Source organism: Lissotriton vulgaris, assembly GCF_964263255.1.
Source record: "Lissotriton vulgaris chromosome 9 unlocalized genomic scaffold, aLisVul1.2 SUPER_9_unloc_2, whole genome shotgun sequence".
Lineage (NCBI taxonomy): Eukaryota > Metazoa > Chordata > Amphibia > Caudata > Salamandridae > Lissotriton > Lissotriton vulgaris.
In genome coordinates, this window is record NW_028240617.1 from 2,530,025 (window position 1) to 2,557,839 (window position 27,815).

Below are 27,815 nucleotides of genomic sequence, written 5' to 3' on the forward strand. Positions count from 1 at the left end.
AGTCTATTGAACGGAGCCATCCACAAGCTGCTCACCAAACCTAAAACTTGCATGAAATGGTAACAGCAAAAAAAGATTCTAGGTGCAAGAATCCAGAGTCTAGAACAATCAGTCGGCCCAAAACCGAGCAGGCCTGACTGAGCTGTCCTTTAGGAAGGGCACAGATCCTTCCTCTTTCAGAGTGTGATGGACAAATGAAACGACCTCTGAACTACACTGAGTTTCCTTTGCTGCGCTCCCCGGCTGAGTGACTGTCACTTGTCTTGCACTGAACCATCGCTCGTGTACAAGTCAGCGTCTGGCATTCAGGACTGTGCTTGACACATGAGTTTATTCTGCATGAAAGAGAAATGAAAAATCATCCTGCAGCTGCAGGGTACCCGGCATGTAGAGGTTACCAGCAAAGGGGTGGTGCGCACTTTCCCAAAAGTACCCACTTTCTTTAACTGACCCGAGGACCATAGAAGGGCCTCTCCTACACCCAGCAACCAGACAACTGTTGCTAGTTCGGGGTCCCCCAGGTTGATAAACCATTCATCTTTGTTTAAGTAAGATTTCTTGAATTGTGGATTTTGCCACAAAAAGTGGAAGTATGCCCAGGGGCGGCCTTAGGCATGTGCAAGCTGTGCACCTGCACAGGGCCGCCACGCCCCAGGGGCCGCCACGCCAATATATATCCTTAATATAATAATCCTCTGAGGATGGATACATATTGGCGTGGCGGCCCCTGGCAGGGATTTGGCGGCCACCGGCTCAGTTCCACTTCCAAACAACTTCCTGAGCTCCGGGGGTTGGGGTTCTGCCCCGCCCGGACACCCTCTTCCGGGGCCCCCTACCTACGCTTCCTGCCCAGGGCCGCCATGAGCCTAGAGCCGCCCCTGGTATGCCTCTGCCTTGAATTGGCAGGATTTGTAGTGCACAAGATATATCCCTGCATGGGGTGCAAAGTTTGCAGACCTGAAAAAGGGTGTACCCCATATTTCTGGTTTCCAAATGCTACAAAAATAAATGCTTGTGTCTGATGCAAAACATTGCATGCTTTAGCCAAGTGCCAAAGATCAGAGTGGGAAGCGAGACGGAGCAGAGAAAAAGGGGAGGGGCAGGTGGGAAGAATTGGGGGCAAAAACCAGGCTGGTGCCAGCCTTTTGCTGAACTGAAACTCCCTGGATGAGGGGGTTTGGCCCTCATCTCCTTGCCGCATACATAAATTAAACAAGCTTTGGTGGAGCCAATACGTCTAGTGTTTTTATGTTTACTGTGATTTTGATTGGTGACAGTAGCGGAAAACGCATGATGGAGCTATGGGGTGAGGGGAACCAATGCACACAAGAGAGCACCAAGGCCCAGTAGACTATCGAAAACAAAGAGCCCGTGCACCTGCAGTACGAGGGCTCGTAATAAACCTAATAGCTTTACAGAAGAAAGAAGCCGCTGGCGCGCAGATGTGGCCTAATGCACAGCGTGTGGCCAAGCGAGAAAATCTGGGCTAACAGCAGAATCCAGCTAATAAAAGGAGGAGGAGGGGGGGTTCAGGGAATAATCCGAGGCCACACTGCTGCAGAGTGTCTGATCTGGCCGTGTGGTGCTGCTTACACACAATATTAGGATGCTCTGCTCATGGAGCGGCTCCCTACCCGACAGGCTGCATTACCCCCAGACAAAACAGGGCCAACCAGACTTACGCTTAACGAGGCGCGTTCCCAACAATTGCTAGCGTAAGCAAAACACCGTAGCATGGGGTTTATGAGAGAGAGGGAGAAAGAGGGGCGTGTGGCCCCTGCGCATGCAAGTCGTGGGACATCGCAACAACACATAAATAAAACAACTGCATCGTGACGAGTGTTCGTAAAGAGATGCGCTTTGCTTTAAAATGCAACGATTTGCAATTGTTTAACTAAATATTTAATTCAACACTAGAGGCATGCTCGAGCATTAAAAGGGCACTCGGAAATCTCGCTGGCTGGACGGCAGGTTTTTGCTGCAGTGTCCTGTTAGATATCGGCTCCTCTTGGTCGCAGTGCCGGCATGCAACTCCCCATCCCCCACACACTATACAAACACCCTGTACCACTCTGTCAACATGGTAAAATACACACAGAAGCATACATGAATCACGTGCCTCCTTTCCCCTCCTCTTATCGGGTCTCATGTGTGCATTCTTCCTCGTAGAAATCACAAATGCCGACGCACACGGCGTTTCCGGAGTCATTGTAGACACTCATTAGTGGTCTGGAAATACCACAAAAGAGATACGCGTTTTAAAAAATAAACTCAAGCCGCAACCGCAATGAAGACAACAATTACACCCTAAACAAGCACTTACTGGCTGGGGCGAGGACTCTGCAACTTCCTGCGGCGGCGGTCGGGGCAAAATGGCATAACAAAAGCGCCGCCATTTTCGCGATTCGGGGGCGTGTTTTTAGCAGTTGAGTGACGGATGACGTCACGGCTTAAAAACTGCAAAAAACACGCCCCCGAATCGCAAAAAGACGGGGCTTTAACTGAGTGACGCCCCTCTCCTCCAATGGCTGGCCAGCATTTACGAGGCCAGCCAATGGAGAAGATGAAGATGGGCGGGTTCAAGCCCCCATACTGCCAAAAAATAAAATCTTGGACTCCGCCCACTGCGTGGGACGCTAGTCCGAGACCTAAAAATGGGTGCTAATTATACCCCAATTACAAGATGGCAATGTATAAATCGAACAAAAGCAATGTAGTAAAGATGAAATAATTACTGACACTGCCAAAATGCAAAAGGAATTGTGCTGGAGGGAAATCCTTTTCAATCAATGCAATCATAATGCAACACAGGTCGTGTTCTATTGTTCAAGAGAACAATACAATTTGCTAGATTTTCAACGCCATCATCTAAATTCATTGCTACATTTTAATGGCTCTAAAAATGATAGATGCTGATAGTAAGTACTGTAGGGCTCTGGCCAGCTACACTGAATTGGACTTTAAATACTGCAGACGAGTGGGCAAAGAGACACAAGTTATAACAAATAGCAGACGCAACAGGTCAAATGTTAGTAGAGTTCGGAAAACGGAATGGATAAACCATGTACTAAAAAGCCTGGACCACAAAAAATTAAATGACATTACTTTTATCAGAGGAGAAAACATTTAAATACAAAACTGCCGAAACCACTGAATTTTGTCTGTGTAATGGTTACCTGGAAAGTCTCCTTTGATCATCTGGTCATACAGCTGGGCTTTCTCTTCCAGTTTCTGCCTAAAAGTATTAAAAAATAAAGAAATCACAAAATAGCTCCTCCTCACTACATCCAAAATAATTGCAAGCACTGCTTTTGGTAACTTGTTAAAGTTCAGGACTTGCTACTACAGGTTTGCAGTGTCTTAGAGCTATAACAGATGTTGCTATGACCAATAGTAATTGTACTCTATTTATCAACCTCTGAAGACTGAAAGGTGATTCGGTCCTACAGGAGTACAAACCTAGGCTTGCAGGTTGAATGCACTTCTTTGTAGCAATGGCTCAGCGAGTTATATACATGTATCAAATATGAATGATTAGCCATATTTTTAATGTAATTTCCCTTTTAAAAATGTATTTCCCTTGAAAAGGGAGCTGTCAAGTAACAGATGGTGGGTGAAGCTAAACATGTAGCAGAGAAAGTCCATAAGGCTAAAATCATTTCAAGATCTGTTGACATTACCTTGATTTGTCCAGCGTTTTGTCCTCTTCAATCCTTTCTTCAGCATCTTTCTCTGCCCTCTCTGTGACCCCCGAGTTCTGCTTTGCCCAGATGTTAGGTTTCTGCAGTGACACAGAACCTTCATAAAGATGCATGTTCACACATTGTGCAAGAGGACAAGATTAGCACGTATGTAATGTTAAGATGTCAGCGTATGTGAGTATGTCGAATTAAGATGCGACATAAGATTGAAGACATTTCGATTGATTTTCATAAAGACACAGCTAACCCAGAACATAGTTAGCTGGTGTTCTCAGAATCACCTTAAAATTAAGGATATGCTGCCTTCAGTGTTCAATCTAATAACAAGCATTTACAATGCAATGGTTTCGCCTTTGGAAAAGTTAGAGTTATTGGCATTGCTCATGACATTTCTTTTTTTTTTTTTTTAACTCATAAATAAATGGCATTGTTATTTACATTGCCAACAGCTCTCACAGCCCACACAGCTCTCTCAGCCCACACAGCTCTCACAGCCCTCACAGCCCACACAGCTCTCACAGCCCACACAGCTCTCACAGCCCACACAGCTCTCACAGCCCACACAGCTCTCACAGCTCTCACAGCTCTCACAGCCCACACAGCTCTCACAGCCCACACAGCTCTCACAGCCCACACAGCTCTCACAGCTCTCACAGCCCACACAGCTCTCACAGCCCACACAGCTCTCACAGCCCACACAGCTCTCACAGCCCACACAGCTCTCACATCCCACACAGCTCTCACATCCCACACAGCTCTCACATCCCTCACAGCCCACACAGCCCTCACAGCCCTCACAGCTCTAACAGCCCACACAGCCCACACAGCCCACACAGCCCACACAGCCCACACAGCTCTCACAGCCCACACAGCTCTCACAAATGCTCATCTCAATTCCACTCCAAATTACACATAGAAGCAAGTTTTCAGATTGCCTATGTGTGACATTTTCTTATTTGTAATGCAATTATGAGTGACATTCAACTACTATGAGTGACACTTTCTCGCGAGCAAAGTCAAGCAATGAAGACGAGGGAAATGCATAAATATCAGAAATTACACCCATTTGAGCAACGAGAAACTCTAAGAAAATCTTATAACTGCTACAATGCACCAGGAATGGAAGGGCACTCTGAGAACCAACTGTATCAAACAGGACGGTGAGGCCAGACTGCCTGCAAATGAGCCTCTTGTTCCATAACGCCCACAACTGTGTAGTTTTCAGATTGCTTATGTGTGACATTTCAGTGGTTCCAGTGTACCTATGAGATTCAACTGCCAAATGTGTGATACTTAAGTGACACTTTTGCATGAGTAAAATCAAGCACTGAAGTGCACGGAGATACATAAAGATTAGAAATTAGACTTTTGAAAAATTAGAAGTTCTAACAGTAGCTTAAACCCGCTCCCACACTCACACAGACAATGTCCCCATTGCACAGATTAGTAAATGCTCTCTCGCTGGACTTACCTGACCTACGAGAAGTCTTCCCTGCAGTGCAAGACTGAGGCAGAGAGCTTCTTTGGTCCGTGAATTTGGACAGGAGAGCAAAAGTGCTTGCTGGCAGTGCTCCTGTCGTCTGTAAGTGGCTGCAGCTCGCAGTCTCTGGTTTGGTACTTTGCGTTTACTTTCAAAACCAAACAACTTGCCCACGTGTTATTCCAGCAAGTGGAAGTAGAGCCTCAACATGGATGTTGTTGTCCCTATCAGCATTAATGATACAAGTCCATCATGGTTCATTTATCCCTGTCTTTTGTATACTGACGAGGCTTACAGCTCATTTGGCATTTAGAGGGTCAAATAGTATTATTGCATTATGCTGGTCTTAAAATTTTTTGTATGAAATGCTGGCACGAATGCTCACGTGTTATAGTGCTTCTGCTGGGTGTCCATGACTCATAGGCTGCACTTGCCTGGTTGTTGCACACTTCCCAGGCACCACACAGGGGGCCCGAGTTTCCAGGATTTTAGTAAAATCTTAATGGCAGCACGAGTTGACAAGAGTTGAGCAGCTGTTTTCTTAGGACTCATTACGGAAGGCTCGCCCAGGAGACAGAAATTACTTTCTGGGGGTGGGGGCTGCAGGAAACCCCCTGATTGCTGAAATTACGCTGCCTCCCCTGCCTATGCCGGCGTGCACACAGTGCACCACCAGTGAGGTTTGGCTCACGCCCTGTGGACGTACCAAGGTGCGAGCCCTACTCAGAAAGGTTGTATAGAGCCCGAGGCCTTGTTTAGAAGGGCTGATGTCAAAATGTTCACGCAGAGTTAACAGGCACTCGGCACGTATGGCTCATGCTTTAACGTTAAATATAATTAGGATGTATGTTACCTGTGTCTAGACTCAGGCCTCAAGAGTGAACGCCACGGTACCGCAGACAAGCTTTTAGGAGGCAGCAGGCCCCAAACTCGACTCCGGCAGTTATGGTCCGGACTCATTAGGCGCGCTGCAAGCTCCTCTTAATTTCTCTCCCGGACTGAACAGCAACAGATCCAACTCCGGTCCAGACGCCGCAGCACCTTGGAGAGGCTTGCAGCACGCACCATACAAGCCGGCAGTGCGAATAGCACCGCGCTCCACTCCAACACACATTAATCTTTAGGAAACTGATAACTGGCACTCGTTGGGTCGGGTGAGTCCAGTAGCAGCCACTGAGACACATTTTTGAAAATATTTCCTGCGTGCGTGTGAGCAGAGGCGCGCTTATTGCGCCCGGCCTCACACAACTAATTTCAGGCACGGAGAGAGCAAGGCAATGCAAACACCCACTGACGCTGCAGTAAGGAAGTCACGTGCGGTGCTGCTGCGTGCGCAGCGCTTGTTCTTCAAACGGCGGCCCGGACGGCACTGGCCCGTTGCGGCGGCCTTCATAATTTATTTGGGTACCCCCCCTAGCTACGCGCCTGCAGTGACCGCCCCACGCTGTGACATGCTGCCTGCCCCGGCCCCCCTCGGGAGACCCTGCCATCTGACACCCCACGGCAGCGCACGAGCCACCGAGCATCCTCGGTTACTTACGGCAGCAGGCAGGTCCTTGACGCCTCAGGCTCTCCGCACGTCCCCCGGGGCTGGGGTGTCCGCCGGCTCCTCCCGCTGCCAAGGGCCTGCAGCCACCGTCCGGCAGTCTGCGCCGCTCTCGTACCTCCTACCCGGCTCCCTGTCCGCAGTCTCCTCCCCGACAGCCCGGAGCAGCCACTCAGAGCCGGGCGGACTGTGCTGCCGCCGCTTCTAATCAGATGTTGGCAGCTGAAGGAGAAGCAGGAATGCGCGCTCGTGTTTTTGCTGCTGCCTAGGCCAGGCAACTCCCCCTCCGCGGCGCTGCTCGCCGAGATTAACTATTTCTGTCCTAGGAGAGCGGCGGGGATTATTTTCAGGATTGAAAGAGCCTCCCCGAGCCCCGGAGCAGAAGACGGGCACCAGGAAACGGGAGTGGGCGGGAAAGGGGGAGGAGAGGCCGGGCATCAGGAAGCAAGCGGGAGGGGGCGGGAAAGGGGGAGGAGAGATATTTTCAGGATTGAAAGAGCCTCCCCGAGCCCCGGAGCAGAAGACGGGCACTGGGAAACGGGAGTGGGCGGGAAAGGGGGAGGAGAGGCCGGGCATCAGGAAGCAAGCGGGAGGGGGCGGGAAAGGGGGAGGAGAGATATTTTCAGGATTGAAAGAGCCTCCCCGAGCCCCGGAGCAGAAGACGGGCACTGGGAAACGGGAGTGGGCGGGAAAGGGGGAGGAGAGGCCGGAGCAGGAAGGCAGGCATCAGGAAGCAAGCGGGAGGGGGCGGGAAAGGGGGAGGAGAGACGCTGACGACGGCCGGAGCAGGAAGGCGGGTGCCGGCAATGCCGGACCAGACACGGGGGCGTTCCCGGCGTCGCGTGACGTCGGCAAAAGCCAAAGAATGTCGGGAACGCCCCCGTGTCTGGTCCGGCATTGACGGACAGGCCCCTCGTCCAATGGCAAGGCTCCGTTTACGGAGCCAGCCAATCAACGACGAGGGCCGAACCAAAGCACCCTACGGTTCTCAACAGGATTTCGCCTGCGCGGAAAAGCTGCGCAGAGCGCAGCTTCCGCTAGGCGAAACCTAAAAAGTAGATAGAAAACAATAGAAAATGATTCATATTAACAAATTAGGGAACACTAGACCTTTAACATGAAGATTGATGTGATGCACATTCAGTCTGACAGACTAGGACGACATTTTATGCCATCAGGTGAATTATCCAGGATGCAAGCTAACTAAGGAGAGCAATGCAAATATAACTTTAAACTGAATTATTCAATAGGCGAAGCTGAGTTAATCTGTCATTATTAACATCCATTCTTACCTTACTGACAGTCTTGGGTTTAACTGGTACTCCTGCATCCTTCAAAAGTTTCTCCTTTTTAAAATCTTCTTGCTTGCGAAAGAGTTCTGCCTTAAGATCAACCAACTACAACATACAAGTAAGAGGACTAGTAAAATCGAGTTATGATTTAAAAAAACACAGGGTTATAATGTGCTCATCAAAATTCCTTGCAACTTCATTTACTCATATTGTTTGTCTAGCAATAAGTGACTAGGTGGGGTCATTGGTTTGCATTATTTCTTCATATTTGGGACAGGAAGAGAAGTAGCTTGATATATAACAGAGCTCTTTTGAAGTGACTCCGTAATGTCTTAAACATGCGTGCTAAAATGCAACAGAATGCCATTGCTTCAACATGAAGGCCACATGCTTGCAACAAAAAAAATATAAATGCAAACATGAATTAAACATTGCATATAATTTTAATTGAATAGAATGGGTGCTTCCTGGCAAAGTGGGATACTTAGAACAGTTACACAAACTCTGTAGTTTTAATGCAAGTCACAGGATAATTTGCTCAATATTGGTGCATAGAAAAGTTACTAGTACCACTAAATCACGGTTGTCTAAACACACTGTTTAATCGCACTATGACTAAAAAATGTAAAGAAAGAATCAAATTTAAAAAAACATTGGCATTATAAATGATTGGCCTACCCCAACTGGCACTGAAGTGCAGCTCTTTTTAGGTGGATGTATATATGCGATCATATTTTACCTCTCTGAGGGGCATATCAGCAACAGCCGGCGATACTTATCGCTAAGCGTGCTTAGCACGAGGATAATTATCGCCGGATTTTATTGCTGAGCGACGCATATCTCCAAAGCGATAAAAATCCAAGCGATAGCTACTAAATGTGCGAATATCGCTGGAAATCCAGCGATAATCGCACAGCCATCTGCGATAGCTTGATGATAGGGCAGGGCAGACTTAGCCATAATATCCACCTTCCATTGGCTATAATGGCTAAGCCAGATTGAAAGCAGGCGTAAGGAAAGTAGCGATAAGCCTTTTCTTATCGCTGTGCAGGTTAGCATGCAGATTAATAATAGGAGAAATGTCGGTTAGCGACATTTCCCACGTTATTCTGGTGTGGAACGCCCACTTGCATATCAGAGATGCAAAGCTGGGCGTTAAGGGAAAGGGCACTGAGGCATGAGAACACGCGCTAGCGTCTTTGCTGATAGTGCAATAGAATTATCGAAGCTTTTCGCCTGAAAACGGACGCTAAAGCGGCGATAATTCTATTGTGGCCCCTTGCTGATATGCCCCTGAATCCTTTAAGATGTGAGGGAGTGGGAGGAGAAGCGCCATTTGAAACTATCATTCGAAACTGGATTTCGGAGAAACAACAGCACCTTTGAAAACAATGGTGGGCTTGGGTGCCCGTACAGAATTCTATAACTAACAGCAGAACCCTTCATGCATGCTTCATTGAATTCAAGAAAATATTTGACAGAAACTTGCTCTGGTGCAAGTTAAACAACTGGGGGCTCGTAGACCATACCCCAAGTGCTATAACATTCTTATACTCCAATAACTGGATCCAAGGTAAAGTTAGTGGAAGATGGAACACTGCCCAAAAAAGTCTTCATTGATAATGGCATGAAACAGGGGTGTGTGTTCGCACCCATTTTGCATAATTTGTTTGTCGATGACATGGAGGAATCAATAAATTGTAGAGCATGTCCACCGAAATTAAACAAACATTCATTGCATGTTCTACAAAATGCCGATGACGCAGTTTTAATGGATCATTCAGCCAAAGGTCTCAAAGAATCATTGGTTATTTTGGAACGCTACTGTAGACAACAATTTTGAAATTAATGATGAAAAAACTAAAGTTATCACCTTTCCAAGGAATCGAAAGAAATTCATAAAAATGTGGAAGATGGGCCCCCTTACAATTAGCAGTGCAAACTTATTAGTACCTGGGGGTGGTTTTCCAAGCATTAAGCCACCCTAAACAGCACATGGAGTCTCATCCTGAAGGAATCAATTATAAGATGTACATTACAAAAAGCTTCAAGCTATCTTACATGTCCTTCCTTAGTACCACTTTTTGAGTCTTGAATGCTAAATATTTTCCGTCGCACACATATGGGGTTGAAGCCTTTCCTAGCAATTTTGGTCAATAACCGGGCACAGTCGAAGCAGTACAAATCGATATTTAGCTTACCAAACTCAGCAAGATAAGCCCAACTTTGTCTAGAGTTTGGTCTCAAAGAACAATCAATGACCCAAAATGCTGCTTTACTAAAGTTCTGGTTTATGTTAATTATGGGAGACACAGGCACCTTTAAATATTATTTGGGTATTCAAATGTTGTCTTCTAAGTGCAATCCTTGGGTCCTAGCCACTCGGACAATCTCCAGCGGCTTAGAGATGATTGCGCGATGAAATCCTGTTAACACTTAGGAAAATTTTAAGTTGATCCTCAAAAGATAAAACATTGTTTAAAATAAGACCTAGAAGAGTTAATTTATAGATGAAGTTGAAAAGATTTATAAAGCGCTCTAACACCATGCGGTTTCTTGGCGCTACGCCATGACATAAACTGAGGGGAGAGGGAAACCGAAAGAGTACTACAGAGGATAAGCTAGGGAGAAGAGGTGGGTTTTAAGAGGTGCGCGGAAGTCCATATAAGTGGGAGCGGACCTGATAGTGAAAGGAAGCGAGTTACAGAAGTGGGGGGCAAGGGTGGAGAACCTCGTGCCTCCGAATTTTTTCTTCCGAAAGCGAGGAACGTTCAGCAGGATCTGCGTGGAGGAGCGGAGGCTTCTGCTGGGAACGTAAGCGCACAGCAGGCTATTGATAAAGACTGGAGCAGTGCCAGCTAAGGCCATGAAGATCAGGCAACTCATCTTGAAGAGAGATCGCTGAAAGATGGGTAGCCAGTGAAGCGCTTTTAGTAGGGGAGTGACTCGATGGGTTTTAGGAAGCCTATAGATAAGACGTGCTGCTTGATTTTAGATCAACTGTAAGCGCCGAATTTCATAAGCCGGAGCGCCTACATACAGGGCATTGCCGTAGTCAAAGCAGGATAGAATCATGGCCATGAGAATGAGTTTGAGGGCATCAGTGGAGAAAAAGCGGGAGATTTTGCGTATAATCCTGAGTAACAGAAAGCAGGATGAAACAACAGTACTAATCTGGGGACGCATAGTGAGATCTTGACTGATTTTGATGCCCAACGCTTTGACAGAAACAGAGGGTGTGGGAGCGGGACCGAGAACTGGAGGCCAGAAAGCAGGAGTCCAGGGGCTAGGGGAAACACCAGTGAAAACCAGCTCAGTCTTGTCGGGTTGAGTTTTAAATGATTATGGTTCATCCAATCATAGATGAAGGTCAGAGTAGATTGAAACTTGAGAATAGAGTCGGGGGAAGAAGAAAGGTTGAAAATAAGCTGGAGGTCGTCGGCATAGTTAAATACTGTGACCCCCATTTGTAACAGAACAGTTATGAGAGGATAGATATAGAGGTTGAAAAGGAGCGGGGAGAGAGAAGAACCCTGGGGGACCCCACAAGAGACCGGGCGGGAGGGGGCAGAGAAACCCTCCAGCTGAACGGCCTGAGTGCGGTTATGTAAGAAGGAGGCGAGCCAGGCCAGGGCGGACCCCCGAATGCCGGCGCCCTCGACACGATCTAGAAGGATGGAATGGTCGACCGTGTCGAAGGTGGCGGACAGGTCGAGGAGAACCAAGGCCTGGGGGGAGTTAATATCAGCGCCTCTCCTAAGCTCATCCAGGACGGAGAGTGCGACAGATTCCGTCGAGTGAGCTGGACGAAAGCCAGAATGGTGGTAGGCAAGTAGATGGTGCTCCTCAAAATAGGCAGAGAGGTAGGTGGTAACATGGCTCTCCAGGATCTTACCCAGGAAAGGAAGCAGAGAAATGGGGCGAAAGTTGGAAAGAGAGGTTGGCTCAGCACCAGGTTTTTTTTTTATGGGAATGACTAAAGCTGATTTAAGAAAGTCTGGGACAATTCCCTGGGTATTAGAAGAGTTAAGAAAGGTAAGCGGGGGGGGTCAGGGCAGCTGGAGAAAACGTCTCTCAGAATGTGAGCAGGACAACAGTCGGAGGGGGACCCTGATTTCACTTTTTTAAGCAAGAGGAGGAAGGCCTCCTTAGAGATAGGGGGGAATTGATGAAGGGAAGAGGATGTGGGGGGAGGAAAAGGAAGGGGCAGGCAAGGGAATGTTGCGTTTAATGATCGCAATCTTCTCAATGAAATAGGCTTTGAGAGAGTTACAGAGGGATTGAGAGGGGGCGGGTTTGGGAGTGACTATCAGCGATTGCTAGATCGTGAACCGTAGAGAAGACCTCCTTGGGTTTATTAACTGCAAGGAGAATTTTTGGGGGAGAAATATTCCCTCTTGGCTAGGAGAATGGCTTTTTTGTAGTCACGAAGGCGGGCCAGGTACTGTGTCTTGAGGATAGGGCAATACCCACATCTCCAGTGGCGTTCGGCTTGCCTGAGTGCCAATTTAAGGGTCTTGAGTTCGTTAGTAAACCATCTACCAGCCGAAGAGGGGCAACTAAGTCGCAAGAGGCAGAAAGCCAGCTGTTGATGGCTGCGACCTGAGAGTCAGGAGAGACATCGACCAGGCAAGGAGGCGAAGCCGCAAGGGAAGAGCAGAGTGCAGCAGAATCCACACGATTCCAATTCCGAGCCCAAACATTTTTTGGAGGGGGGGGTTGTTGATGGCCCCATGGTCAAGGGAAAAGGAAATCAGGGAGTGGTCGGATCAGGTGCAAGGGAGGACAGTGAGGACAGTGAGGGAGGGAATGGACAGATTGGCTGACCAGATCTGGTCAAGAGTGTGGCGGTGTATGTGAGTGGGACAGTGAATGTGGGAGGTGAGGTTTAGGCAGTGAAGAGATTCTGTAAAATCTTTGGATGTGCGGTCCTCCTGGGGATTGCGGGGCCAGAAATTAAGGTCACCCAGTATCAGGACAGAGGAGTTGTTGACCACCAAGGTGGCCAGCAGTTCCTGTATAGCAGGAATGAAGTGAGGCATGGTGTGATGAGGACAATAGAAAAGAGCACAGGTGAGAGGAACTGCGAGGTTGACAGAGCCGACAGCTAGAAAGTCCACTGGGGTGATAGAAGGGTAGGAAAGAAGCTGAAACTGGAGGTTGAAGCGAACTATCAAGGCCACACCACCTCCGGCCTTCCCAGCGGGGCGATCGGCTCGGAGAGCATAGTAGGAGTCAGGAAGAGCTGCTAGTACGTCAGGTAGAGAGTCAGGGGAAAACCAGGTTTCAGTGAGGAATAGGAGGTCAGGTTTAGCTGAGTCCAGAAGGTTGAAGAGTTCCAGTTGGTGCTTAGCCGCTGAGCGAGTGTTAAGGAGAAAGGCCTGTAGCCACAGCGGGCGGTGTATAAAAAGGCAGGGAGGGAGACTCGGTTAGGGTAGGTGACGGCAGGGTAGTCTGGATTGAGGGAATGGGAGATCGCACTAAATGGAAAGTGAGCTGAGATATGCCAAGATTTCTTATATGGGCTAGGATGGAAGGGCCGAGAGACCAGACACCCTGGCAGGCGAAAAGTTGGGTAGGAGAGTAACATAAAAAACGGGCATGGTGGTGGGCCCCGGGTCCCGACCGGGCGGGCGGGGAAGGGCGTAGACAGGCTTGCCTTTGGAGCGCCGCCAGCGCACCCGCTGCGCGGCCAGGAGGTGGTGATCATTATATGCTACCTGAAGGTGGGAGTGGCCGTGCGACTGCACCAGAAACCTGGGCTTCCCCCAAGATGGCGGCGATTCTGCCCGTTCCCCGCTACCGCTCCAGCGCCTAATCGGCTGTGCGGGAGAGCAGAGAGAAGGGGCGGGAAGTGACCAGGGTTAGTGCACAAGTTAAAAAATACAGAACAAATTAACAACGAGTAAAACTCCCGGCTTTCCGCCTCAGGAGTGGGAGATGATGCCAAGCTGCGCGCGAAGCCTAGGAGCGCGTCTTAAATGCTACCTGAAGGTAGGAGTGGCTGTGCGATTGCACCGGCAACCTTGGATTCCCCCAAGATGGCAGCGATTCTGCCCATTCCCCGCTACCGCTCCAGCGCCTAATCGGCTGTGCGGGAGAGCGGAGAGCAGAGCGAAGGGGCGGGAAGTAACCAGGGTGAGTGCACAAAGTAAAAAAATACAGAACAAATTAACAACGAGTAAAACTCCCGGCTTTCCGCCTCAGGAGTGGGAGATGATGCCAATCGGATCTTGCAAGCAAAGCAGCATAATCTGCTAATAGTTATCACCAATACTGAACCTGCAACCCAAGGTAGGGAATGCTGTTGCTTTTTAGGAAAAGTTAACTCAAATTTTTAAGACTAAATTTTTGCCTTTTTGACATAGGCGAAATTGTCTAAAAATAGAAATATGAAAGAACAATTGGGAGCACATAGTTATTCTAAGGAATCATTTGTCCGTGTTCTCCGCACATTTCTAGCTTTTCTTTGTGAGAGGAAGAAATTCTTATGACAGCCTTTTCGGGAGCTGAACATAAGGGCCTGTTCTGAGGCCATATTATAGTTTTCAAGGGTCAGATCGCAGACTAATAGGTAGATTTACAAAATGTCACGGGGTGGAATTTAATCAAATATCTACTTGTCCGTGGGGCCGGTTGCTTCATAAATCCACTTGTCTTGTAAAAAAATCCACTTGTCCCTTTGGTGCCATGTAGTGCGGCGACAAATTATGGCCGCAATCTTATTATATAAGAGTTCTGATATAGCCTCTCTGATTATGCAAGGGCTCATACCATAGTAGTGTTTGAAAACTTGCAATCCCCTTATGTTGCACGTTTCCGCAGATATACATACTGGGGCTGAAGGTAGTGTTAAGCAATAGTTCCAAGGTTAGAATGCCCTTTTGAGTCTGTGCAAACCCATTAACTTGCATGTTTTAAGGGTTTTCAACAACTCTTCTTAATCTTTTCCCACACTGAGAAATATTGGAAATTTACTCTAGACAATATCAGACATAAACCTTCTTCCAGAGTTGGGAAAAAGTGGTTGAAGGGAAAGTGAACTTGCAAACACTCAGATTTTCGCAAGAGCAAATTTACACATGCATATTTTCTCATGTTAAAATGCAGTTAACAAATAATTTATAGCAGTATTATTTCTTGTCCTACTTCTGTAAATTCTTGGGAATTCACGAAAGCCATATAGCTGCACTTAATGCAGGGACATATACCATGGGTGCACTTGTGAGACTTTCTTTAATAATTGGGCCCCTAATTTGGTCTGGCGTTGACCATGACCTTTTAGCATTTATTAAAAAGTCTCTTTCTCTCTGTATCAGCTGGCTTTACTGTGAGTGACTGCATTCGGCTCTTTCACAAGGAGCATATCGGCACACAAAGCAGTTTTGTTCAGTGCCAGTAACTACTGGCAGTGTGTGGGTTTTGAGACCAAAAAGTAGTTTTAGTTTTGCCAATGTTTGTTATAACGGTGAGGGCCCGGCAGCTCCCAAACCAACAAGGTTGTACAAAAACCATTCCAAAAAAATTAACACATTGACAAACCTAAAAAGCTGACCACCAATTTCAGACCTACTGGGTTTGCCAATGCTTGTTTATTTGCGTTTCCCATAATCTTATTGAAACGGGTTACACATTTTCCATTATGAATATTTTTGGGAAATACTAGCATGCATCAACATATGTTACTAAATGATGCTGCAAATAAATGGTACCTTAAATGTTATAGTAGTTAAGCTAAATGTTTTTTTCCTGCTTTAATTTTTTTACGAACATTTTATTTTGAAAGCAATGGGGCTTATTTTAAGAGGTCAAGAAAGTCATTTGAGAGAGGAATTCACATAGTGGCCTTCCAGAGGCACAATAAAGAACATTTTGTGGAAGGGCTACAAAAGCAATTGTAACAGAACCACAACATTGTCTTTTATGTGGTCGTAAAATGGGATGTATCGTCCTTCTGGAGTCCCCATTCACACATGGACTCTCTTCAGACAGAACCGGCTGAAGATGTCAGTCGTGATGCACCATAGGACGATCTGGGAGCAAAGGGTTGCTCTTCGAAATAGAGAACAAAATAAGTAATAGGTAAACATAAACAGGACATAAACTTGGTGGTGGCACCGACAGGAGAGTACTAGTTATAGGTAGCAAGTAACTGTAACAACCCCCTCCCAACATCGTACAAACACCTCCACCGCAGCAGCAGCCAGGGCATGCTCCCACCCCCGACCTAGATACCGAGGAGGCAGTGACGTCCAGCGGCTTTTTCCTCTTGTCCATGATCCCCCAAAAAACGAATAACACTATAGTCTCAGCACTGCTCGCTGCGCCGCCATCGCTTCTTTTGCGACAGATGAGCCGTAAAGCTTTTTGCTCCTCTCAGCTCGGAAAATAAAGGAAGGACTAGAAAGAAAACATGATCGGCGTGTTCCCGAGGCGGCCTTCGTGGAAAGTCATGAAGCACAGATGGGATATATGAAACTCCTTTCTTTGAAAGGTACGATTATATAAAGCCAGAGAAATTGTTCTTTTTTCCTGAATGTTTGATACTGTTTCTCTAAATTCCCTTAGTTATCCCCTAGTACATAAAAGCATTTTGGGATAATTCAACTTTTAAATTAAATAAATGTTTAAATCTATTTTTGCCGCAATACAAATTATGTTTTGGAACAGTAGGGAAATAAATGCCTTTGTTGTGATGATGTCTGTATTAAAAGTTGCCTGTTCAAGATGGCGATCCTATTCGTCAGTAGTCGACACGGTGGACCGCAGTAGACAGTCGTGAAACGATATCCATGTCTTCCTAGGAAGGAGGATTTCTAAACTTTCTCTATCATTTTATTGGCGAAAATCCAAACTCCGTTGCTTGTTAGGGGCTAATGGCGGTTGCTAAGACTTTGCTGCGAAGGTTTCAGATTGCTTATGTTTTCATCATTTTTATGAGTGACATTTAACAAATATCAGTGACACTTTCTCGTGAGAAAAATCAAGCAATGAAGACGAGGGAAACAAATAAATATAACAAATTATATCCATTTGAGTAAGAAGAAAATCTGACAAGATCTTAAAAGTGCTGCAAAGCACCAGAAATGGGAGTGCGCTAGGATGTGTGAAAGGCCCCAGTGCGGTGCCTGAGCAAGCCTCACTGCTGAACTCAACTTTGTGCAGACCGCAGACAGCGACTGCAATGCAGAGCTCAGCTCAGGCACTGTAACACATGACATATGGAACTTGGCAGGGCTGATTTTACTCAGACCTTGCAATTCTGAAATTAAATTGCAAGACAGTGGTAGTCAGTGGAATTAAAGTTACCAGGAGTCTTCCTAGAACAGGGGTCTCCAAACGCTCGATCACGAGCTACCGCTAGCTCGCCGACACCCAGTGTTAAAAGTGGACGGGATCGGAAGGGCACTGCGTGCCCCTACTTTTAAAAATTATGTTTTTCCGTTCCCCTACTTCTTGGTTTTAAAAAAGCGTACCGGGACTGCAGGAATAGCCCTACTTTAAAATGACAACTTTTTTTCTGCCTCTGTGGTGCAACGTGCACATTGAGGAAGGCCTCTGCAGTACGCCCAACTTCCTCCCCTTCCCCTCTGTGTCTAGGGGCCTGCAGAGTGACACTGAAAGGGCCATCAGTCTTAGGATAGCGAGAAAACGGCTATCTCTGATGGCCCTGCTGCTGCAGTGAGCGTGTGATTCACACCTCATTTTGTGAGGACTCTGCCTGCCTTCCCCCCCTGTGACCAATACAATGGTCACTCGAGGATACCTTGTTGCACGCAGACTGACAGACACCACCTGGGAAAGAAGAAAAGGGCTTCACTGAGGACTTTGTGACTTGCTGTAAATCAGCCAGCCAGAACTGAAAAGCTGACCCAGCCCCACCAGCCTCTCCTGAAAATTATTTTCTGTGCCTGCAGTCTAATTTTTTTTATTTTTTAGGATTACAGTGGTAGTACGCATGTTATTGTGCGCGTGCTACCGGAGGACTTAGCACACATAAACAGTTGGAAAAACAAAATAGCCAGTTCCTGTCCTGTCCTGTATAACAGAGGGTATAAACCCCAGCATATACACAGGGGCTTTCTAAAAACGTATTGTGTGGCTTATATTTCTGTTTCTAATAAAAGGACCCACCACCCCAAAGTTGTGGCGTAATGGTCCGAGCTGCCAAATTTGGAGCTAAAGAAGCACATTTGAGTCTTAGTGTAGTCTTCACATCCTGTGTTTCTTGGCAAATTATTAATTTACGCCCTCTTCCCCTCTCCTTCCATCCCTTTTCCATGTGTTTTAAATACTAGGTCACGCAGTTTCCCAAGCACATATTCAAGTGTACCAATACTTTAATATGTTGTTTTAAATGCTACAACATACTTTTAGCGTTACGCATATTTTTTTTCTTCAATTGTGCAATCTAGTGCCATAAAAGGTGTTTCCCAAATATTTTTTGTTCATTTTGAAATAGCTCACCTTTTTTTAATATTGCATAATTGTGTTATTTTAAAACATGTACATATTAATATTAACATTGTGTGCATCACAGGGAGGACACGGGTATTCCGGAAAACTGTGAAGCTGTGCATCAGGTTGATTTTTGCCATAAATAATAATTGCCTGAGCCCGGAGCAGTTAGTACAGAAAAACAGTTGGAGAAATAAAACAGCCAGCTTCTGTCCTGTATGGCAGGGGGCATAAACCCAGGCGTCTTTCTACAAACCTGTTGTGTGGCATATATTTAGATTTTTATAAAAGTAACCCCTACCCCCAGGTTGTGGCGTAATAACTGCAGCTGCCAAATTTGGAGCTTAAGTAGCAGGTTTCAGTTTTAGTGTTTGCTTAATATCCTTCAATTCTGAACAAATTACATAATCCTCCATACCTACTAAAAAATAAATAAATGAAGTTTTCTGGGCAAATTAGTTAATCCTCTGTGCCTACCAAAAATTAAATGGGAATGTCCTTGTTGGTGCTTATGTAAAACACTTCCAGTTTAGCAATACAAAACTGCAAAAAAATTAAAACTTACATCAAAAATACAGAACTGCTGCACAGTTAAGGTTTTTTTTTCTATTCTCAGACTAAAGACGAAAATGGAAAGGCAGATACGGACCTGTATCGGCTCACCAAACTACTGCACAGTTAAAAAAAATTCTATTGTCAGACTAAGGAGAAAATATACAGCATAATAACCACCTGTCTCGGCTCCTGCTTTTAACAACTGCTGATGGTGAGCACCGGCAAGACCCAGCCCACTTAAAGCCCTGCGTGATGTGATGTTTTTAAGGTGTGTTTTACCTAATGCGCCACAATACAGTCTGCATCACAGTGGGGGGCAGGGGTATTCCGGCAGACTGTCGTCCTGTGCATCAGGGGGGATTTTTGGCATAAATAATAGTGGCCCTGCTTAATAACCGCCTGTACTTCAAGAATATGCCCAACACGTCAAAAAAACGCTCCAATAAGAGTACAACTGTATCGGCTCCAGGCCATTTTATTTGTAAAACATTTGTGTGAGATACTTCCTGCAGGATACAGACATGCCTTTCAGACATGCCTTGCAGCAAGTTTGAGCTGTTGGCATTGTAAATGACAATACCTTTTATTTATGTTTTGGTTTTTGAAACATGAATAAAACGCATTGTTATTTGCAATGTCAATAGCTCAAACTCGCGTAAGTACGAGACCTATTGCTTTGCAAATGCAATAGATCTCACATTTGTGAGAGATTAAGCTACTGGCATTGTAAATGACAATGCCATTTATTTATCTGTTTTCAAAACTAACACATACATAAAAGATTTGTCATTTACAATGCCAATACCTCTAACTTTTGCAAATGCAAGACCTATTGCATTGTAAATGCTTGTTCTATCTCTCACTCAGTCTCACTTTTTCCTACTCTGATTACCTCATTCTAGCTTATAGATTCACTTACTCTACGTGACTCATTCTCACTCAATTTCTCGCACTTTCATCCACATACACTCTTTTACTCATGCTCAGTTACATTCAGGCACTCAATCATTCGCACCCACATTTACTTACTCACACTCATTCTTCTTTGCAGGACACTTGAATACATAAGTGCTATACTATGTTTGAGCAGCTAGCTGGATGACATGAATATGAAGGAGCCCTTGTGGGTTTCCGTGAGTCAGATCAGATTCTCTTGAAGAGTTCCTTTTTCTTCTGAGTCCTGCTTAACACATATGTACAGGAGGAGCCCTATATTCATGTCCTTAATGTTTGAGACAAAAAATACTTATTGATTTCTGAACAATGAGAGTAAAAGCGTTAAGGTAACATGTTGTTCCTGCTTATATTTTGCATGCTTTACATAATCCTGCATTCCCTATGAGTTTTTGCTTTTTCCTGAATGTTTTTACTTTTTTTCAGGCAGTGCATAATTTGAAATGAGTCCCATCCAGGTGTTTATAACGGGGCAGAATTGGGTTGTAGCTGAAGACAATGCGAGATTCACTCAGTGGGGCAGAAGGGTGTTCGATGGGGATAGGATGTGGCACTATGGCCAGAGCTACCGAATTTGGAACTGGGGAACCTGGTTCAGCCTTCATGCCTAGTCCATCAGACCACTCATGAGGGAGCACATTCCAATGATATACCTTAGAAGGCCCCACTAGACCTTAGAAGCCCTGGTCTCTTTGCACCAGCAGGTGAACCCTACCAGTGGCCAGTGTTGGTTAACCTTGAAGCCCTGGTCACCACAATTCATACTGAAGTTCACCTCCAGTCTTGCGGGCAGGCCTACAAAGCAGCACACACTAGAGCAGCAGTGACTTTGTCACTGAGGTCACAGGAACCTTGAGGCCAGTCCACCTCACCCATTGGTGTCTCCATTGTTCTTGTTCCAGTAGTACTAATGCAACTCACCAGGGATTTGCAATGCAGGATTTGCATGCACACCAGGCAAAGGAGCATGTTTTCAAGGGCCTTGCGTCATGCTTGCACCTTGCAATGTGTTACATGCACAATGCAAAGCTCCAAGTCATATTTTAAAAGCCACGTAAAGCCATTTTGCATGTCTTTGAATGGCTTCATAGATATGGAGTAGGCAACGCAGCACAAACTGCTGCATTGCCTTACTGTGTGCAAGTGAGGTGTTGCGGTAAATGCTGCAAAATCGGCCCCCAGTAACAAAACCAGCAGAACTGTGCAGCATAATGACTCACTCTTAAAAACGCATAAATCACAGCAGAGTTCCTTGTAAACCTAGTAGTTTTTCTGCAACAATAAAAGTCTCCCACACAACTCCCACGTTTTTTGACGCATTCACAGATTTACAAGGACTTGTAATCCTGGGAATGCGTCAAAATCTTGCGCTGCCCCAGGGGAGGCATAACTAGGAGAAATATCTTTATTACTACTTGTTTTTTCCTCTTTCAAAGTGTGCTTTATTCTGCAGCACACATAGAAAGAGGATAAAGCCTCTCAAGATTGTTTTTGTACATGAAGGTGCCCCTTCCTGCATAAAAACAATCCTGCATGCAAAAGAGGCACCCATGCACCATGGGGCAAGTGTGCCTGCGTTGATGCTAGGCTGTCGAAATGGCGCCAGCGCAGGGGGAAAAGACAGGAATGCACAATATTGGATAAATATCGTGCATTCTTGCCCTTTCCCTGTGACACAGGGCAGTTCAGCAAAGTAACTTGCTGTGCTGCCCTGCGCCACCATTCATGTAAATATGTCCCCAAGCTCACAAACTTCATTGTCTCTCTGCTTCATACACAATCAATTTTAGCATGTGCTGCCTGCTTTGGGGGCACTGCAATTATGCAGCAATAGAGGACAACATTATGTTGCAGTGTTGACTAAATTATGCAGCAAAAAAGACTGCCGTGTTATGTAGTATATTTTCTTATACTTTATTTTGACATTTTTACACATACTAACAGTCTCTGGAAAGCTTTCGCCTCATTAATCCCAGTGTAACATGTAAATGCAGCACTGAGAAAGGTGACCAGTCAACCTTTGCACACGGCCATCCACTCCACAGCAACACAATTCACATTGTTTAGTAACTTTTGCTCCATTAAACAACTTGTATATTAAACCTCAAATAAACATGTTTATCGATTGTTTGAATTAAATAGCGTTATAAGCTGTAACTGATCAGTGAAATGCCAAACATACAAAAAATTGGTATGTTTTGCTATTTCTAGCCACACCTCCGACTCCGCCAACTAATCCAATCCTCTGCTTATTCCCGCCCCCTGAGTCTCCGCCCACAGTTCCCCAACTTTTTTTTCCCCACTTCGACCACTGCCGACACCTTGTGAGTAGCTCATGGCCCGAACAACCATTTTAGTGCAGTTTGATGCCCTGCATTAAAAGTGAATGTGGCCTGTCTTTATTGTTTTTTTTAGGCCTCTTGTAGTGCTTGCCCACCCTCACCGAAAAAGATTCCTCACAATTGGCTGAATTAAACTTAGCTGGAGCAGAGGTATGACGTCAGTGCCAAAGTCTCCTACCCCCCAAAAATGGGCAAAAAACCTGGGCATCCTAATGGATAATAACCTATTTATGGAGGAGCATGTTAAGACCCTATCGGGCAAGTGTTTTGGTCTGATGCGCACGCTAAAAAAGATTTTTCCCTGGATCCCTCTCTCCACCAGAAGGGTCTTTATAAAGGCACTTCTAGTCAGCAGACTTGATTATGGAAACGCTCTACTGGTGGGGATAAGGGAGGACCTGCTTTCAAGGCTACAAGCCATCCAAAACACGGCGACACGTTTAGCACTGAATAAGCCAGCCCGTACCCCATCTTTACCATTATTGAGAGAGCTACATTGGCTCCCTATTAGGAAAAGAGCAGTTTTCAAACTTCTGTAACTGGTTTTTAAAGCACTGTTCGGACTGGGACCTAGATACCTAACGAAGAAACCAGTGGCGGTTCGTCCATTGGGGGCGTTGGGGCGTTGCCCCACTAGCCATGGCCCATAAACGACCGTCACGTCACTGACACTGTGCAGCGCATACCAAAAATTAGAATTACGAGCGCAGCGCGGCCAGCGCCGACAGTCATAATGATTTATTTTCGGAGTGAGTCACTAACTGTAGTGACCTCATCGCGATCGCGGAAGGGTGGGGGGCGGGCCTGTGGCAGTGAGTGGCAGGCTGGCAGATAGCAGCGTGTTAGGGAGGGCAGCAGTGTGTGCGCATTTAGGACAAGTCATTTTTTTTACTTGCCCACGCATGCGCACACACGCAGTAGCCCCTTACCTCCTCCTCCCCCTCTAGCAGGAACACAGGCAGAGACCCGGGGGAGCCGGGTCTCATTATGGGCAGTATAAGCCCTGCTCTTTAACCAATCCTGGCGCAGTGGCGATGTTATGCTGCGCCAGGATTGGCTGAGTTACCGCCGTGCGAGCCCTAGAATTTAAACTAGGCCCACCACGGGCACGAGGAGCGCTGCGGCCTCATCTCCAGCGCTGGGTGTCCCACAGCATCAGCGATGCCCGGAAGATTGCTGCGCCTGCGAGTGTCAGTCAGTGAGCAGCTCATGAAAGCTGCACTGCTCAAGACCACCAGAACAGTCTGAGGATGCCACCACCAGGATGAGCGACAGGGCACGGCAAGCCCCGATGTGGCACTGAAGTTAACAACTAAAAAAAAACAAAGCCAAACTGTACTCCCCGCGGCCCCGCCTAACTCACTCTGTGAGTACGTACCGGTTGGGCTGCCAGCTGGGGGAGATCCGACCTAGTCTCCTGCTTTATAATGAGGGCGGGTCGCTGGAGCTGTTAAGGAAAGCTGAGAGAATGGATAAGAGAGCGCTGTAAGTGTATGCCCCCCTGGGGTCCGCCACCCAGATGTTCTACTCGGGCAGACGTGCATGCAGTCGGACTCGGGGAGGAAGGAGGCCGAGATCAGGGAGCAAGTAGTAACAGAGGAGGATAAAGAAGTTGGTGCAGTTCATGCACAATTACAATGACTCAGCCGACTTGCTGCCTTTGGACGGGCTGAAGAAACTGGGGACATCAAAGCCGGTAGCCGGATACTGTGAGAATTTACTAATTACATCCCTCCCTCACCCTTACTTTTACTTAGGAACATCTCTCGTAATGTACACCTTTTCCTCCCATCATGGTGTGCAGTGGGCAAAAGTAATGTTCAGGTGGGTCTTCTGGGGTGGTTTATTTGCTGGGTTATTTAATCAACGCCTGCCTGCAGGCACTCCAATGCCCCATGCGAGCTGTCGGTGTTCCCCCAGTTAAATCGGACTACCTTTGCACTTATCCTCCTGTGCAGGGCCACAAGCAGATTGTCTTCACCCCGATGACGTGGTCTGCTGTCTTGGCAGATTGTCTTGTTGCCTGAAATGCACTGTGGAACGCTACCTGGAATGACCACTTTGGCCTATGTCGTCATTATGGGTCTTTTTAGGCGGTGCAGTGTAACTGAGCTCAAACTCCTGTGTCACCCAGGTCACTTCGCAGTGTTCATTGGGTTCTGCCCATTACTTGTCCTAGAGCTCTGTAGGTGCCTCAGTCATCTCTCTGGTGGGTGCCTTGAAGTATTGTGGTGTAGTCCGCTCAGCACCGAAGACGTGATTTGCCGCTGTGTCGAGGGCATGCAAGTGGAGCGGGTGGAGGGAGAAGGGAGAAAGCCCCCTCATTAGACGGAGACATGCTGCAATGTGTTTGGTGGCCTGCGCGCACTCTCTCACATGGCAGGCCTCTGGTATTCCAGTCTGCGTGCCTGTAGCCCTTCTTCAGTCCTCACCATCCTGGGCCTCTAGGCTCCTGACTATTACACCCACCCTCCTTCACTCTCTCGGAGACGCTCCCAGCTTGCCCCAGCACTCACAGGTGGTAGCAGCAGCACGTCATCACCGGTGCTCCAGACAAAACTGTGACCTCCCGACTGTCAATAAATGTTGTGACTGGAGTGGGGAAAGGACGTGTTCAAGGTGAGTGAGCACGCAATAATTATTTATACAGAGAGAGAAGAGAGGTAGTAGCATCCTATATGAAAAGGGGGGGAAATTACTCTTTCATTCGTTTTGTCCCCTCCCCCCAATTCTCTTTAGTGGGATATTTACAACAGCAGCCCTTAACCCTAGAGGGAAGTACGACATTATTATTATATGTTTGAACAATTATAGTACTGCTGTGCCTGTGTCAAAGTTTTATAGATTAAGCTTTTGTTTTTTATAATTTTGTGAAGTGTCACCATCCATCCATGTCGCAGCATAGCACTCATTTACGTATCTTTTACTTGCTTTGTGGGACACCGCATTATCGCATCAGTTTATTGAAATGCAGCCTAATCTCAAGCATACTAATGTAGTCTTACTTACACATGAGTTTAAAGAAACACCACTCGACTAGCAGGTGGCTTGACAGTACAAGGCAGCAAATTCGACATTCCAGTGCTTTGAGTCTCCGCCACATGGCATATTTTTCCACAGAAATTGTACAAAGTCCATAGGGGAAAACGGAAATGCTAATTTGTGACTATTTATAAACATCTCTAAAATGAGTTCCCACATTTTAGAATTAGCCTGGGTGAGTGATGTCTGTGTGAGTGCAGGTTGAGCAGTGTGCCTGTGTGAGTCCAGGGTGAGTGATGTCTGTGTGAGTGCAGGTTGAGCAGTGTGCCTGTGTGAGTCCAGGGTGAGTGATGTCTGTGAGTGCAGGTTAAGCAGTGTGCCTGTGTGAGTCCAGGGTGAGTGATGTCTGTGAGTGCAGGTTGAGCAGTGTGCCTGTGTGAGTCCAGGGTGAGTGATGTCTGTGAGAGTGCAGGTTGAGCAGTGTGCCTGTGTGAGTCCAGGGTGAGTGATGTCTGTGTGAGTGCAGGATGAGCAGTGTGCCTGTGTGAGTCCAGGGTGAGTGATGTCTGTGAGAGTGCAGGTTGAGAAGTGTGCGTGCCTGTGTGAGTCCAGGGTGAGTGATGTCTGTGTGAGTGCAGGTTGAGCAGTGTGCCTTTGTGAGTCCAGGGTGAGTGATGTCTGTGAGAGTGCAGGTTGAGCAGTGTGCCTGTGTGAGTCCAGGGTATGTGATGTCTGTGTGAGTCCAGAGTGAGTGATGTCTGTGAGAGTGCAGGGTGAGCAGTGTGCCTGTGTGAGTCCAGGGTGAGTGATGTCTGTGCGAGTGCAGGGTGAGCAGTTTGCCTGTGTGAGTCCAGGGTGAGTGATGTGTGTGTGAGTGCAGTGTGAGCAGTTTGCCTGTGTGAGGCCAGGGTGAGTGATGTGGATGGGTGAATGCTGGCTTAGTGATGTGTCAGGGAAGGGTGAGTAATGGGTCTATGAGTGCAGGGTGACTGTGCCTATATGAATGCAGGGAGAGAGATGTATCTGTGCAAGTGTAAAGAGACTTGTCTGGCTACACCTTGAGATGTATTCGCCAAGCCACCTCTTTCTCAGATGTGCTTGAGAATGCACCATTTGCCCACTTTTTTCAAAATGTACTTGTGGGAGAACCCCCGACCCCCCATAGGTGGTTCGGCCTCACTACATGCGCTGCGCTCGCTCGCTCGCCACAGTGCAGTATTTACGCCTCACTACTTTCAAATGTCACCAGCCGCCACTGGAAGAAAATGGAATGGTATACCCCGGCCCGGCAGTCAAGATCCAGTGGCCAAAAGCTCCTTCAAACTCGGAGAATTAAAAAGGTCAAGATGGGGGGCCGCGCTTTTTCCTACCTGGCCCCCAAATATTGGAATGCGCTGCCAGAAGACCTGCAGGCATGTCCCACTGTTAGATCTGGGGATCTCTAGTTGGCAATGGTTATACCCTTTGTCCAAATAGGGACCCTTACTTCTAAGTCAGGACAAGGGGATTCAACTCCTTAATAACCCCTGCTCACCCCCTTGGTAGCTTGGCACGAGCAGACAGGCTTATCTCAGAGGCAGTGTGTTAAGCATTTGTGAATATACACAGTAATAAAGTGAAAACACTACAGATGGACACAACACAGGTTTTATAAAAATAAGTATTCTTCATATAGACTTAAACAGAAGACCACAAATGACAAAAATACACAATACTACACTTAAGTTTACTTAAAAGATGGTTAAAGTCTCTTAGTTCAAGTTGATGATAAATGCGGCAAAGTTCTCAACAAAGTACCTGGATGCGTGAAGCAAATTAAACAAAAGGCTCGCAAAAGGGGAGATGCGTCGGTTCCGTGATCCAGGGGAGATGATGCGTCGTGCCTCAATGCTTGCGCAGAGTAGGGGATGCGTCATGCTTCTTACCGGTGCGGAGGTGATGCGTGGATTCTCGTTCTGCGGGCCCATTGCGGTGCGCAAGATGGCACCTTGATGCGATGCAATGATCCAGTTGCGATGTGAGAAGATGGTGCCCTTGATGCGGCGATGCGATGACGATGCGATGACGACCTGGCAGCCTTGCGACGACTCTGTACTTTGGAGCCGCGACAGGCCCCGCAACACGCTTCTCCGGTGATGCAACGGCGGCACTCTCGATGGCGTCGCGCTTCTCCGGTGATGCGACAGCAGGCAGCTTTGATGAACACACGCTTCCAGGGAGATGCTGCGAAGGCTCGCTTCTCTGGCGTTGCGATGATCTCCGCTGCGGCTGCGACACGCTTCTCTCGATGTGTCGCATTTCCAGCTCCCAGCGGCAGAATTCCCAGCAAGGAAATTCAGGAGGGAGCTGGAGGTGAAGTCTTTTGGCCCTGAGACTTCAGCAGGAGGCAGGCACAGTTAAAGCCCTTGGAGAATATTCTGTAGATAATTGAAAGTCCTTCAAAAGTTCCTTCTCCTTTCCCTTGGCAATGAAGCAACCACTGCAGGCCAACCCAGCAAACAGCAC

General features: G+C 47.0%; 1 protein-coding gene across 2 annotated transcripts in view; it reads right to left on the reverse strand.

Annotated features, from left to right (window-relative positions):
• The window catches only part of LOC147672947 (coiled-coil domain-containing protein 174-like), a 74,551-nt gene extending 58,174 nt beyond the window's left edge, over nt 1–16,377 (reverse strand). For both annotated transcript variants that reach the window (XM_086947907.1, XM_086947906.1), the window contains exons 1-4: nt 16,255–16,377; nt 8,020–8,124; nt 3,681–3,781; nt 3,177–3,235 (exon numbers count right to left, since the gene is read on the reverse strand). In XM_086947907.1, the coding sequence (XP_086804033.1) occupies nt 3,177–3,235; nt 3,681–3,781; nt 8,020–8,124; nt 16,255–16,296 (307 nt within the window). In that variant the 5' untranslated portion in view covers nt 16,297–16,377. The remainder of the gene's footprint in view (nt 1–3,176; nt 3,236–3,680; nt 3,782–8,019; nt 8,125–16,254) is intronic.
• Between the last annotated feature and the right edge of the window lie 11,438 nt (nt 16,378–27,815).